At 43.0% G+C, this 15757-nt stretch overlaps 1 protein-coding gene across 1 annotated transcript in view; it reads left to right on the top strand.

The window, feature by feature from the left end:
* Positions 1-15757, top strand: part of wdr11 (WD repeat domain 11) — a 112572-nt gene that overhangs the window by 54590 nt on the left and 42225 nt on the right. The window contains exons 12-15 of the mRNA XM_080781806.1: positions 2311-2417; positions 9184-9259; positions 13391-13499; positions 14876-14997. Coding sequence (XP_080637932.1) covers positions 2311-2417; positions 9184-9259; positions 13391-13499; positions 14876-14997 — 414 coding nt within the window. The remainder of the gene's footprint in view (positions 1-2310; positions 2418-9183; positions 9260-13390; positions 13500-14875; positions 14998-15757) is intronic.

Below are 15757 nucleotides of genomic sequence, written 5' to 3'. Positions count from 1 at the left end.
GGTAATTTATTTACCTTTGTTCCAGTTCAACTAACGCTCCAGACCAACCCCCATTCCCCTGCTATGTGCTGCTCTACCGCTGTGAAGGTTAATTGCAGTTTAAGTGGCAGCCAGCCTTGATGAGAGTTAAAGTCAAGAGCGGTAGTCCCCCCACAGCACCATACAACGAAAGGGTCAAAACGCCAGCAAAAAGGGCAGGCCTCGCCTCATTAATTATTACTCTCTAACGAGCAGTGAAACTATATCAACGTGATTAATTAGCCGCAGGATTGAATTAATTATTACCACTAAGAGATCGATTGGGAGGGAACACCATCCCCGCAAGCAGAACCAGGCTTTTCCCCAGTGAGATTAAGTTTCTCTCTATGAACACAAACTTTCAAGGGCTCATAACCAGCTCTAATGCAGCCAGATATAATTATGCCATTTTTCATCCACAGGTGTTGTTACTGTTGTATGAGATTCCCCTGTTGGCAATTTTTGAGAATTACATTTTGAGCTAAACTGTGTTTATCATGCAGGTTGTTGTCACGACTCCCTTTTAGGCTATGGGTGTGTGTTGGGGGGCGGGGGAGGGGGGGTGTGATATTATAGCGTGTTGCCATGCCAACACGCATGCACAATTTAGCCAACCTGCCCACCACCAGAAGCAGTTTGATCGTGCATGGTGTTCAGCTGCTACACTATGCGGCAAATCAATCTTTACTTTATTTCCCAAGAGATGTTTTTTAGTTTTTCCTCCGACAGAGGTGGCTGTAATATTTGCAACTCAAAGCATCTGCTTCATGCACGGACCTGGGTTTGTCTTTGCTTCCTTAAGAAAGCAGAGCTTTGTAATTCGCTCTCCATTCGTGATGCTGCTTGTTAGCTGTCACTTAACACATGGACGCTGCTTGTTAGCTGTCACTGAATCTAGTGCGCTTACACACTGCATACAATATTAAACATCAGAGCCTGTCACTGTTTTACTTATTTCATGAGCTCCCCGTCTCAGCCCTGTGTTAGACTGTAAAAAATATGGACAAAGCGTTCCGCGGGTCTAACGTGAACGTAAAATGAAGCCTGTCAGTCCTTGCAATGGAAGTCGCCATCTTTCTAGATCCGTTTTGGCCCAGTTCAGGCCAGCTGGCCCAGACAACGAGGCGGGACTTCCCCCTTCTTCTTCGTTGGTTTTTATTTTGACTCGAGTGGGTGGGGGATCCCGTTCATAGACTGTAACGGTAGCCACGCCCCTCAGAACATGCACGACTTTATGGTCATTTTTTTAATAAATGGGACCATCATTTTCCAAAAAGAATATTATGACATTAGAAATGAGACTTTAAACTAGTGACTGGAAGCAAAAAGTATTCATGACCATGTTTATTAAGGTAATACAGTCTAGGTGAAGTTGAACACAGAATTCACACATTTATCGATAGATTATAGTATTGATAACATTGATTATTTACATTGCAAAACGATTTGATACAGATTGTTTCCATTGCAAAACGATATGATACAAAGTCAAACGATACGATACCATATTTGCTGTTTACATATCGATATACTATACATATCGTTTACATATCTATACATATCGATATTTCGATACAGTAACTATATCGTTACACCCCTACACTTAATGTGTATCCATTCCCTTCAGTTTGCTTGTCTAGAGCTTTGCCATTTGTTGACTTGTTGATTTATGTCGCTACAGAGGCTGCTCAAATGAAGCCATAAACAACAAATATACACATGAAAGCATGCACGCCAGGGCGAAGGCGCACAAGCATAAACTGTGAAATAAACGATGCACTACACAAGCACATACATAATTCAAATGCGGACGCACACACGCAGTTGTTGCGCGCACGCACACACACACACACACACACACACACACACACACACACACACACACACACCTTCCTTATCTTTTCCTTTTCTCTGTTCCTGTGTTAACTACAGTAGCTCAGTTAAGATAACATGCTTGTATACTTCTATATGGACTAAACTGTCTCTTAAATTCTATAAGTGTATGGTTGTTTGGCTGAAAGCAATAAGGGACACTGCATTGAAGTCAGTGTAACAGCCTCTGCCTCAGCCTAGCCACACCAAGGGAGGTCCAGATAATTAGCATCTCATCTACATTTTTGTGGGTGAAATTGTAGCAATTAATCATGCGTATATTTAGCATCTCATTATGGTGCAATGCTTGCTGACCGCCCATACTGGGCTCATCTCCCAGAATGTTGACTTTCTCTTGTTGACTGTGTGTGTGTGTGTGTGTGTGTGTGTGTGTGTGTGTGTGTGTGTGTGTGTATGTAGGGGGATTGAATGGGTGAGTCTTACCAGCTTCCTGAGCTTTGCTACCTCTGCCCCCAACAACATGGGCATGGTGCGGAATGAACTGCAGCACATCGACCTGCCCACTGGTGAGTCGATTACACGCACGCACACACACGTGCACACGCATGCACGTTCGTTCCACACACACTGGGTGAGTGCTGCTACTGTCCCAGCATGAGTGTACCTCCAGTCACTCTTTCACGCACTTTAATTCTCTCCCTCTAGTGAAGTTTCCAGGTGGTGCTCCCTCCTACTTCAATTTACAATTCAGGCATTTAGCAGATGCTCTTTTGTGACTTTCTAATAGGGGTGGGACGATATGGGTACCGACCTCACGATACGATATCCGTGGCGATATTAGGCCCTCGATAATGATAATATCGCGATATTCAATAATATTGCAAGAGATTTCATCAATCTTCAAACACGTCACAAACTGGCCAATAATGAATCTTGCCTCCTCTAGTAGTCTAAACGGTAAAACACTGACTGCAACTTTGCAACTTGTCCACAATAATGGGTATCCTACTACTACTAGTACTAACTAATCAATATCACGATTGGGAGGATGATAATATATATATATATATATATATATATATATATATCACAATATAGCAATATCGATATCGTCCCACCCCTACTTACTATAGCCTACACGTGCAAGCTGAGAGTAAATGCCATGAACCGTATTACCTGTTGATGACAACAGGATACATGGTCACGTGAGTGCAAAGAAAAACAATGAAGTACTACAAACAAAGTAACTAGGATGTCTGGTAAACATCAAACCTGGCATATGACTAAACAACGTGCTATGTACGACATAACATTTGGGAAATAACATTCTTAACAGTAGCATTTGTGGCCAAGCAAACAGCATTTGTCTATGTAAGTAATATGACATACAGTACGTGAAGTAAGCAACAAGTAGGTATTATCTGCATAGTGTAATTATTTAGCATCTACTGTATCACAAAATTGCAGACAAGAAGGGGACACAAGGAATGAGGAGACCTATAATGGGTGACGCATACTGTACAACAATTTAGATTCTATCAAAAATAGATAATATTTTATCAGGAAAAATAGGCCATGGTTAATATTGATTCATTTCACATTTATAACTAGTTTTAACAATTCAGGAATGTTTCACAGAGGAAGAAGGGGAAGTACAGTACATATCCTCAACCTTTTTTTTGTCACCAATTTGCCATCTACCAATGGAAATGAATGACTACCGACTTCTTGTTGTCGTTTTGATGTGAGTGCCGTTAGGGTTGGCTATGTTGATCGGTCGGTCCATCCAACAATAATCGGTCCCAAAGAAGTTGGTCTGGATTGCTACAGCATTGGCTGTGCACCTCCATGCCCTCCACCAGCTCAGTGGCCTTGTGTCTGTCCTGACATTCATTGGGAAGTTTTAATTTAGTTTTAGTCACATTTTAGTCACCTGTAATGTTTTAGTGTTCGTCTAGTTTGATGCAGTTGTAATGACTGATGTTACGCTTGCTGAAAATAGCCGATCTAGAAGCTCACAAGCTTGTAGATCTACTATTTTCAGCATGCAACAAACTGTAAAATGACTTCTACTGGATCTCTTGTCCTTTCCTAACATTTTACTCTAGTTTTTGTGTTGACAAAAATTTCAATATATTTTTTGTCTTAGTTTTAGTCATCATAGCTTAGTTTTTATTTAGTTTCCATTTAGTTTTCGTCAGTGAAAAAAAGGTAATTGTCTTAGTATTAGTCGACGAAATCAACAATACTTCCCTGCTTGGCACTCGGCATCTAGGCATCAAGGATCGTCAGTCCCTCTGATATACTAGTGTCATGACGGGGCTGTACCATTGGTTCCCCTTATAAGCTGCTTTCTTAATGTGTGCTCCCTGGAGAATGGCCCTACTGATTTTGTGACCCAGTTAAAATGTATACAAGTGATGAACGTTTCAAGCTCTCTCTCTTTGGAAGAAAAGTTTAGGCAGACATGAGGGAAAAATGCACATTCATTGGGTATATCTAGGCACAGAATTAGCTGATGGGTGGGTCTTAAGATGACAGGTTCTAACATAGTGGGAGACAACTGGCAGAGAGCCGAGCCAGCAACCAGCCTAAACTGGTAACTTGACTGGTTCCATTGATGGATGTAGCGAAGTGTCTTGACCTGATAAGGTGAAACTCCTGAGAATTAGGAAGCGCCAGCAGTGGTATAGCATACGCGGCATCTGCTTGCTCAGAGAGGCCTTCTGACCGTGTCCTCACTTATCAGTAGTTGTACTCCCCAGAAATATCTAAGCAGTTGGTTTGTTCTAGGAACTGCTCGGAATCTATAACAGTTGCTGAATGCATTGAAATTGGAGAACAGCATGTTAAAGCGTATTAATTGAACATAGATAATATTTATATTCTCCAATCAGCCCCCATACAAATTTATTTTATAAAGTTTTAGTCCCACCAAACATGAGGAATTGGGGATGCCAATGTCTGTTGGTTCAAACCACGTTGTTCTGTTTGGATGTAAGGAGCAGCACAGAGCCTCTAGGGGCCACTAGCAGGGCTCTTTGTCCAATCTCTACACTGCATACTGATCATCTGGTACACTTTGGACAATTTAATTCCCATCTTCTCTCCATTGCTCTCTCGGGTTGATCCCCTTTCCTCTGTTTACTTCTGTCTTTAGTCGTCTAATCTCGTTCTCCAGGAGTATAGTCTGTCTCTGAAGGCATCACTGAAGGGTGTCTGACTTTGAAAATGAGATGGTGGTTGACGCAGCCTGCCTGCTGAGCCCATAGAATCATTTCCCCATCAGTGGCCATAGATCCTGGAGGGGGTAAAGAGGACACAGGGTATGGTGGCAGAGTTAAGTAGAGGACAAATGAGTGCGTTGGGAAGAGATGGATGGCGTTGCTAGTCGACAAATTTGAAAGGGGAGAGCTATAAAACGTCAATGGAACGACAAAAGGGGAATGAGTTTGCTAATAAAATATGGCATATGCCATGATTTTTATTTGCTCCTTTTATAGGCCTTTTGCTCTTAAATAAAATGTACACATCAATCAGTTTATTTCCTTCTTGTTTTAGTACGAAGTGTTAAAAATGTCTGTACAGTGCTCCTTGTCCAACTTTTTATTGTAGAACCCTGGAACTCTCCAATCACTTATATTGCCTTGGCTTATGAACTTTGACTACATAAAACAGTGTAATGGTTAAAAATGGCAGAGATAGTAAATGTTCTTTCCCCTCAGTTCATCCAAAGGGGTGAGCCACTTCCTTAATGACTTTGTGCTGAGAGTCGTCAAAGTTAACAGTCCACAGCATTAGCTTTGGTTACTGTCTATTTTATAGCACACTAGTAATTATCCCGAGTTCCTGTAACAAGTTCATGTGTGTTCAAAATACTTCTACTGAGCTTTTACAAGGTCAAAAAGAGACCTTGACTGCACATTTAGCTACTATCCGTGGAGAAATAACCGAGGTTGGTGCAGTCCTGGCAGCATCATCCTCCTGGCTCCCAAGGTGTGGAATGACCTCCACCCCCGCCCTCGCTGTCAGGGTTGCAGTCTCATGCCTGATTTATTCTTTGTTCGATGCCAGTGTCGCGCAAAAAATAAAAAGAGGGGTTTAATGACTTAATTTAAAATAATGTCAATGTATTTTAATAGTTACTGTATCGATTTCACATCATTGAATCGTATCATAATGAACCAATATCGTCCATGTATCGTATCGTCAACCATGTATCGTGATACGCATTGTATCGTTGTTAAAATGTATCATTACACCCCTTATTATTAAGTATAATAATATTCACTCCACATTTTCCACCTTTGCTTGTTCAAATACAGGTTTACAGTTGTATTATTTTGAGACATACTGTGCACACTTCATACAGTTTGCCACTAGTTTATGCTTTGATGTTTCCCTGGTTGCTATTCAATTGTTTAACTTTGAACTTCAAACAGGGTTTACTGTTGCAAAGATCATCTGCTAAATGCCTAAAATGTACTGTAACTGTAACTTTTTTTGGAGTGGTGCAACCACTCCTATAGACAGCTGTGTGTCCCTGGCTGCCTGTGTCCCTGAGTCTGAACACGGAAATAGCTAATTCTCACCACCAAGTGGTGAGAATTTGCGCAGCCTAACACATCAACAAGTCTCACTGTTGTGCAGCCTAACACACACACACACACACACACACACACACACACACACACACACACACACACAGGCCAGGGAGGAGAGCTAGTACAGTACAGTACAGTACAGTACAGCCCCACTCACTTCAGACAATGCTCGTGCCTTTCCTACCTATACATATGTCTGACAAACACTGCTGTGATTACAATGGCACGTCGCTCCGGGCTGCTCATCTCTAGAGCTACGCTAATCAGGACGCTAGACACTGGCCATTGTGTATTTCTGAGGAAAAACACAAAAAGGGGTATGTGAAGGTTTTTCCATATTAGCCTGATTACAGTGTTTTTTTCGCAGCAAATTTTGATTTTAGTTTTAGTCATAGTCTGTTGAATAGTTTTCATTTTGTTTTAGTCCCATTTGAGTCACCTGCAATGTTTTAGTCGACTAAATATCTTAATATTTTAGTCTACTAAATCTACGGTTGATTTAGTCGACTAAATTTTGGCGGGCCTTGATGCCGTCGTAATTACTGTTATTACACTTGCTAAAAATTGCCGATCTACAAGATCGGCTATTTTATTGTAAAATGACTTATACTGGATATCTTGTCCACTAGTCCCTTCCTAACATTTTAGTGTAGTTTTTATTTGTTCGACGAAATTGTCAATATATTTAGTCATCATAGCTTAGTTTTTATTTAATTTCCATCTAGTTCACCTTTGGGACCCGTCCGCTTCCTCTCTCATGCATTTTAAACAGACCACAGAGTATGTCATCTCCCAAGTGCATCAGTGCTTCCTTAAAAACAGGCGCGGCGAAAAACAGCTTGAAGGTCGTTTAATATCCGTTGACATTTTGCATAATGTCTGTCTGTCTGCGGCGGTTTGGAAGGAACCCCATGAATAAAGGAGGAGATCAGACAAACTGCTGTTGCTTCAGTGCTGCTCCAACAGGGAGATGAAACCAACACCGCCACATCACTAAAATGAAACCCGTTGCTTCAGTCCTGCTCCAACAGGGAGATGAAACCAACACCGCCACATCACTAAAATGAAACGCGTTGCTTCAGTCCTTCTCCAACAGGGAGATGAAACCAACACCGCCACATCACTAAAATGAAACCCGTTGCTTCAGTCCTGCTCCAACAGGGAGATGAAACCAACACCGCCACATCACTAAAATGAAACCCATTGCTTCAGTCCTTCTCCAACAGGGAGATGAAACCAACACCGCCACATCACTAAAATGAAACCCATTGCTTCAGTCCTGCTCCAACAGGGAGATGAAACCAACACCGCCACATCACTAAAATGAAACCCGTTGCTTCAGTCCTGCTCCAACAGGGAGATGAAACCAACACCGCCACATCACTAAAATGAAACCCGTTGCTTCAGTCCTGCTCCAACAGGGAGATGAAACCAACACCGCCACATCACTAAAATGAAACCCATTGCTTCAGTCCTGCTCCAACAGGGAGATGAAACCACTGCCACACCACTAAAATGAAACCCATTGCTTCAGTCCTGCTCCAGCAGGGAGATGAAACCACTGCCACATCACTAAAATGAAACCCGTTGCTTCAGTCCTGCTCCAACAGGGAGATGAAACTAACACCGCCACATCACTAAAATGAAACCCATTGCTTCAGTCCTGCTCCAACAGGGAGATGAAACCACTGCCACACCACTAAAATGAAACCCGTTGCTTCAGTCCTGCTCCAACAGGGAGATGAAACCAACACCGCCACATCACTAAAATGAAACCCGTTGCTTCAGTCCTGCTCCAACAGGGAGATGAAACCAACACCGCCACATCACTAAAATGAAACCCGTTGCTTCAGTCCTGCTCCAACAGGGAGATGAAACCAACACCGCCACATCACTAAAATGAAACCCATTGCTTCAGTCCTGCTCCAACAGGGAGATGAAACCACTGCCACACCACTAAAATGAAACCCATTGCTTCAGTCCTGCTCCAACAGGGAGATGAAACCAACACCGCCACATCACTAAAATGAAACCCGTTGCTTCAGTCCTTCTCCAACAGGGAGATGAAACCAACACCGCCACATCACTAAAATGAAACCCGTTGCTTCAGTCCTGCTCCAACAGGGAGATGAAACCACTGCCACACCACTAAAATGAAACCCATTGCTTCAGTCCTGCTCCAGCAGGGAGATGAAACCACTGCCACACCACTAAACGATTTCTACACTACCAGTACAAAGTTATTAAAGACTCATTTTTTTCTCACTCGCTTTTAACCCATTCAGGATTATGTTACTTTGGCTATTGAAAAATAGCAGACCTACGAACTTATAGCTTGTAGATTTTTGATATTTTTGATATATTTTAGAAAAATCTTAAAACGTCAATCTAAATCTAAATCATTCCGTCCAATTCTAATCAAAGATTATGTGTTAGACGGTTTTGACACTTTGTTTTAATGCTTTTCCTTCCTTTTTTCTTTTATCTCTTATCTGTCTCATCCTCTTTGCCTCAGTCTACTGTATGTTATTATGCTCCATTATGTGAAGCACTTTGGTTCGACCTTGGTCGTTAGAAATGTGCTATACAAATAACGTTTGATTTGATGTGATAGGCCAGTCTATTTTTCTCTTCAATCTTTACCCAAACTTCTACTTTTTCTCTTCCGTCTCTCTCTCTCTCTCTCTCTCTCTCTCTCTCTCTCTCTCTCTCTCTCTCTCTCTCTCAGGCAGGTGCTTTGCATTCCGAGGAGAGAGAGGGAATGATGAGCCAGCCATTGAGATGATTAAAGTGTCTCATCTCAAGTGAGTTCTAAGACCCCTTCAAAAGGACAATCAGACACCCTTTTAACCACCCTGCTTGATCACCACACCGCTCTTCTTGTCAACACCACACCCAAACACCCTTCAAAACGACACCACACCCCTCTAAACACCCTTAAAAACAGCAGCCTAGCACCCTTAGGGTAGATTCAGACCGGGTACGATCGATTTGAATCGTTCCCGAGTACGATTGCCCTCTCCCCGTTGGCCAGCATTCACATTCCGTGCCCGAGTACACTATGTATATTCAACTGTAGTGGTACTTTCTCAGACCTCCCTTTAGTCAGACCATTACTAACACTATCCCCAACCTCACAGGAAGCCACGGGTGATTTGTTACCTGCAGCATGGGTGATTTGTAACCCACATCACATGTCTGACTAAAGGGAGGGCGCCTGCCCTCCCTTTAGTCCGAGGACCTCTGGGGATTTGGGAGATGGAGAATAAAGCAATAATATGCCACAAGAGGTCTCAAGGTTACCGGGTTATAATGGCTGAGTGGCGTAGTGAGATACGACGCGAAGCGGAGTGTCTCCGACCCTCTCAGACATTATAAAATACCTTGTAACCTGAGACCTGGCTTATTGCTTTTCTATAACGGTTACAAACATATAGCAATATTAACCTCATAAAGCTATTCCTAATTCACTAACGTATCTACACTTTGCGCCGCTTTGTCCCCACCAGAGCGAGCCACACTTCCTTGTTTTTACTCGGACAGTCTCTGTGACGGGGGAATAGAATAGTACTAGAATAGAATTTACTACGTGGTCTAATCAGAAACCAGCCAATCAGAAGTATTGGGACTAACCGTTTTAGAATGTCATGGTTTTTTTTACCTTTATTTAATCAGGGAACACCATTGAGAGCATGCTCTTTTTTGAACGAAAGTTCTAAAAGTTAGTTTAGAAATAGGTCAACAATACAAATGACGTTAGTTTTGTGAATTCATTTACTTTTAATCCGTGACCCCCAGTGACCCCCACAAAATGACCGGAACTACTTAATATTTCACCAAAACCAGAGCACGAACTCCACCACGGTACTCGGGCAATCAATTAATACAGTTGCAACCACTATATAAATGGCAAGAACTATCCCTTTAAATGATTCTATAGAGACCAGTTTGTTCAGTTTCAGAGAGTCCTGGATTTTCCTCCATCTGTCTGGATCGTAAAAGATGATAAAGATGTGACAGAAGAAGTGCCACTTGTCAGAGTTTAGAGCGAATTATAAAGTTTTACTGTGTTCCTGACCTTGTCTTGAGTCATAACAGAACAACAATACACACACCAAAGCAGTGTGCGCTGACGGTCTTTGAAACCTCGCAATGCAAAGTTGTCTGCAATTATCGCATGACACTGATGTCACTGACGCATCCTGCCTCTAGCTCAGTGGTTCCCAAAGTGGGGTCCGGGGACCCCCAGGGGTCGTTGAGAGAGTTCCAGGGGGTCCCCAGTTATAATTATAGATTAGGAACCAAATGGACCCTTATCGTTTGTACACTCTCAGAGTTAAATTAACATTGATTTTACAATATAAATTGGGGGTCAGGGACTCAGGGTAGAAAAAAATGCCATTAAATGGGGGTCTGTAGGCTAATGCATGTCAAACTGGGGGTCCTTTAAATTAAACGGGTTGAGAATCACTGCTAGAGCCGTACAAATCTTCTTTTATGGGGGTCCCTGTAATATCTATTCAGTGCAGTTCTCAACGTTTTTGGCTGGGGACCCCCGGAAATGCTTTGGCCATGTCTCACGGCATGTGTAAAATCAGCCATTACAACGGCATCAAGGCCTGCCAAAATTAATTTCAGTCAACTAAATCAACTGTAGATTTAGTCTACTAAAATCTTATCTTTAGTCGACTAAAACTAGACTAAAACTAAAATATTGCTGGTGACAAAAATGTGACTACATAAACTATTCAAAAGACTATGACAAAAATCTAAATTTGCTGTCAAAATGAACACTGCAGTTTTATCATCACTATCACTTAATCTGGCCAGTGAAGTTGTAGGGAAGGATAAACACAATCATACCAGGCATCTGCTCAGCAGTTAACACACAGTGCACCTATACACTTGGGCTCTGTCCAGATTGACAGGAGCAGCTGGTGGGTTTAATGTCACGCTCAAGGACATGTAGGCATAGTTGATTTTCCCAGCCAGCTCGGGATTTGAACCGCCAATCTTGTTCTTGTGCTCACAACATCTGCTTTAACCTCCAGATTTCAATTACCGTGAGTAATGCTCTTTTCAAAATTGTTTATGTAGTAAAGAATCTGCACTCGGCTTGACCCCACGTTCTTTGAGTTGAGAGCACCTAGTCTTTGAGGTGAGCTGCCATCCATTTGACCATAAATGAATGAGCATCTGTCCGATTGCCATAAAAGCTCTTACTGTAGTCATCTTGAATTCAATTAAATATATTCCTTCTTCGTCGTCTTCTTCTTCTTCTACTGAAAGTTACTTTGGGTGTTTGACTATGTTATTTATGGTGTTTGCATACAGCAGAGGTGGGCAACTTTGACGATGGAGAGGGCCACTACATTTCCACACTCACTGCAGAGGGCCACGTTGCATATTACTGTCGTAGCAAAAATAGCCGATCTACAAGCTCAAAATGTGTCGCAATGCGACGCGTTTTCAGCTTGTAAATCAGCTATTTTTGTTATTATTTGCTATTGCTATTATTTGAATTTGAATATGTTTTTGCTATTTTTGAATTGGAATCCTGAACAGTATATATTTTTAAAAGCCTTTCAAATGCCTTTAATTATAGTTATGTTAACTTTATGAACTAAACACAAATACATTGGACATTTAAAAAAAACATTTTAATACTACTTATTAAGCTCCTAATTTAGACTGAAGTAATTAAAGCGGGTCATGTTTGCATGTTTGGAATTGTAACAGCTGAAATCAATAATATATCAGTATTAACCTGAGGGCCACGGACCCACCTTCCGTCACCAGTTGCCCATGTACTGTATGTTGTACAGTAATTGTCGGAGACATATCAGACATTGCATGCGTTTATTGTACATGATGTGGCCTCAAACCAAGCCATTGTAGATAGTCAGTACTTGATCTAAGAGGCTACTCGGTTTCAACAGTAGCTCCTATCTACCATTTCAGCCTGCAGTCTGATGGTCATTTGGAAACGTCCCCAGGCATGCCACTTGCGCCTCCAGTTAAACTCTGTCTGAAGAGTGTTGCTAGGCTACTGTGTTGAGATGTTTCTATCAAAGTACAGCTGGAGAATGGCCATTTGGAATAATGGGTTTATAGAGGGTCCAGATTAATTTGGCATCGAGCGTCTTAGAAGCTCTTTCAGTGACCACAAAACTCGTGCCGTGATCACAAAACAAGTGCCGTGATTTTTGTACTTTTTCTGTTTTGTATGTATCTATGGAGTTAAGATTACCCTAATAGACCCCCAGGTCTGGTTATAATATTCAAATAAGTCTTCCCTGTGTATTATTGGTTTCTTCCTGAAAGCTGAAAGCCTTGGAGTCAATAGGCCCAATCGAAATACACCACTTTAGTGACATCATTCATAACATCATCCCCTCCCCTAACCCCTTCCCATTATCATAGCTGTGGGCGAGGCTTAAGTTCAGGTGGGTGGTGCTAAGGTGAAAAGCAGGTATACTTAAAGGGACACTTCACCCTTTTTGCAAAAAAATATATGTTAATGACGTTTAGAAGCTTTAGAACACTTTCCTGGGGTCTTTATGTATGTAATATGTGGTTTTAGATATTTTAGATTGTAGCAGTGAGCCCAGTGTCTCTGATGTCATGGACACTTGGCTCACTTCCTTCCTGGACTACATGTTGTCTCTAAGACAGCTCTCCCCCTATCCACAAGGAGGAGCAGTGCACCAAAGAATGATGGGAATTGTAGTCCAGGAAGGTAGTGAGACCAGTGTCCATGACATCAGAGACACTGTGCTCACTGCTACAATCTAAAATATCTAAAACCACATATTACACACATAAAGACCCCCATCCAAGACTCCATCTTTAAGTGTGTGTGTGTGTGTGTGTGTGTGTGTGTGTGTGTGTGTGTGTGTGTGTGTGTGTGTGCGCCCCCTTCTGGTCGTCCCCAGGCAGTACCTGGTAGTGGTGTTCAGAGACAAGCCCCTGGAGCTCTGGGATGTCAGGACTGGAACCCTGCTTCGAGAGATGGCCAAGAACTTCCCCACCGTCACTGCACTGGTAATGGCGCACACGCGTCCATTATATACCATACATTAATAATAATAATAAAAACAAATCTGTCCAGAACTCCCATGCCGATGCCTCGGGCGATGGTGTCCGTGTGTATACTCTGCCTCCCTACCAGTGGCCATTTGAAAGATTAGTCTGGAGACATTTCTCCTGGGCTCAGCAAGGAACACCAGCTTCATTAAGGCTGAAGAAAGGCCCATAAAAAAGAAGAGTTATGCTGGACAAACTTTACGGTGTGGCAGTAAATTCCTCCACAGTGCAAATAACAGCCCATGTAACCGTAATAGTGCATGCTGGCTTCCCTCATTGTTGCCTCATTTCCATACTGATTGCGGCCTGCGGCGCAACGGACTGCAGCCCTCTGTCGTTATTCCCACTGTACGATGGGAGCCGCAGTTTTGTGGGTTTATTTATAGTGTTGTTATGGACCTATTATAGAAATAGGTCTTATCTCCTGTCTCTATCTCAATATTAGTTTTATCATAATGGTGTGTGTGTGTGTGTGTGTGTGTGCGTGTGCGTGTGTGCGCACGCGCAGCAATGGCGGCACGGTGGAAACGCCGGTGGACGCCAACTTTGCTTGTACATCTAACAACAGCACCCGTTCTAACTACGATCGTTAATGTAGTGGGTACAGCTTTTGGAACTTTTGCAACTCCTGTGGCGGTGGCTGTGTGTCAGGATATCACGTCAAGATGTACCCAGCGACGTAGTCTACTACCGGCGACCACGCTGCCTGTTGGTCCCTCCCGTGAACAACAGACTTCCCGTGTGTCGGTCCGACAACAGTGTGTCGGTCCGCCATCGGGGCAGCGGTGTGTGGACTTGCAGGCCCATGAGAGCGGCTGTGGAGTGTGGAGGGTGCAGCGTCACCGGGAGAAACCCCCGGTGAGTCGGCAACTTCCCTACGGCAAGCGGACGCCGCGTGTTGTCACCGGGCGGCGGTGTGAGAGTGAGACTGCTGGCTCCGTTCTCTCTGATGGTCCATGGGACATGTCCACAGCGTGGGAGCGTTTGTGGGAGCGTTAAGCGTTTCGAACTCTCGACAGTTTGGAGTGTCCATAGGATGAGGCAGAAGGACTTGCGAGGTGTTGTACTGTCCCTGTTGTACTGTCTATGCCACCATATGAGACTAAGCCTAATCCTGAGCACCGTCGTGTGAACGTATATGGCTATCAGAGACGCTGCTGAGTGACATTCTTGCATGCTGTATCATGATTCCAAACACGTGTCATAGGCTTGTGATTGTAACATAACTGCACCCATACTGTTTGTGTCCTTATGCATTTTCCTTTTAAAGTGTGGACCAAATAAAATAATTCAAATGTGTGTGTGTGTGTGTGTGTGTGTGTGTGTGTAAACAGGAGTGGTCCCCATCTCATAATCTGAAGAGTCTGAAGAAGAAGCAGATGGCAGCCAGGGAGGCTATCGCCCGGCAGACTGTGTCGGACAATGAGCAGAGCAGTGTGGAGTCGTCTGTCATCAGGTCAGCATCGCGGGCCAACCGCGCCTCATTAGCAGTCAAGTCATGGACAAGCCTAGTGCAAGTGCGAGGGCACTGTACATTATTAAATAACTACCCCATGATACGGCCAGAAATCATATCATTTGATTCTACACACGTCACGTGATTCCTGTGAAACCCAGAAACTCGTTGATTTGTGTGATTACAGTAGCCAATGGAACAAGGCTATCCGTGACCGCCTTTGTTGTATGTCTGCCCTATCGAGGCGATCAAACGGACCAGCATCTGTCGATATAATATTAATCAGTAATAATAATCTTTATTGTCCCAAAGGATATACATCTTCACAGGTCTGTCCAACAACACCCACAACAAAACAACACATGGTACAGAAAACATTACACCAAGACAATACAAAAACATGTATACATGGTCCCCACTGTACAGTATACAGAACCATCTTATCGGCAGGGCAGTTTAGTTTTATGCTGCGATGGCTGAGGGGACAAAACTGCTACTAAAATGTAACTTTTTCCTTGGCAAGGCTCTTGCCAAGGAAATGGCATGAGGGTGAAAAAGCGATTGGGGATGATCAGTGTCGCGTGTATGTAATGCTCAGTGCCAGCCGTGTGATGGCCTTATTGTTCATTATCAGAAAGTTGTGGGAAAGGTGTGGGAAGTCTGATGATCTTGCCAGCAATAGGGGTAATACCGAAACGTTAGTTTCTATTAGGCATGTTGTAGAAACATGCAGACCAGTACAACAGATTCAACAACTACA

The sequence above is a fragment of the Protomyctophum bolini genome, assembly GCF_963924005.1.
Source record: "Protomyctophum bolini genome assembly, chromosome: 14".
Lineage (NCBI taxonomy): Eukaryota > Metazoa > Chordata > Actinopteri > Myctophiformes > Myctophidae > Protomyctophum > Protomyctophum bolini.
Note: the sequence above shows the minus strand (reverse complement) of the source record. Positions and strands in the feature narration are given on the sequence as shown.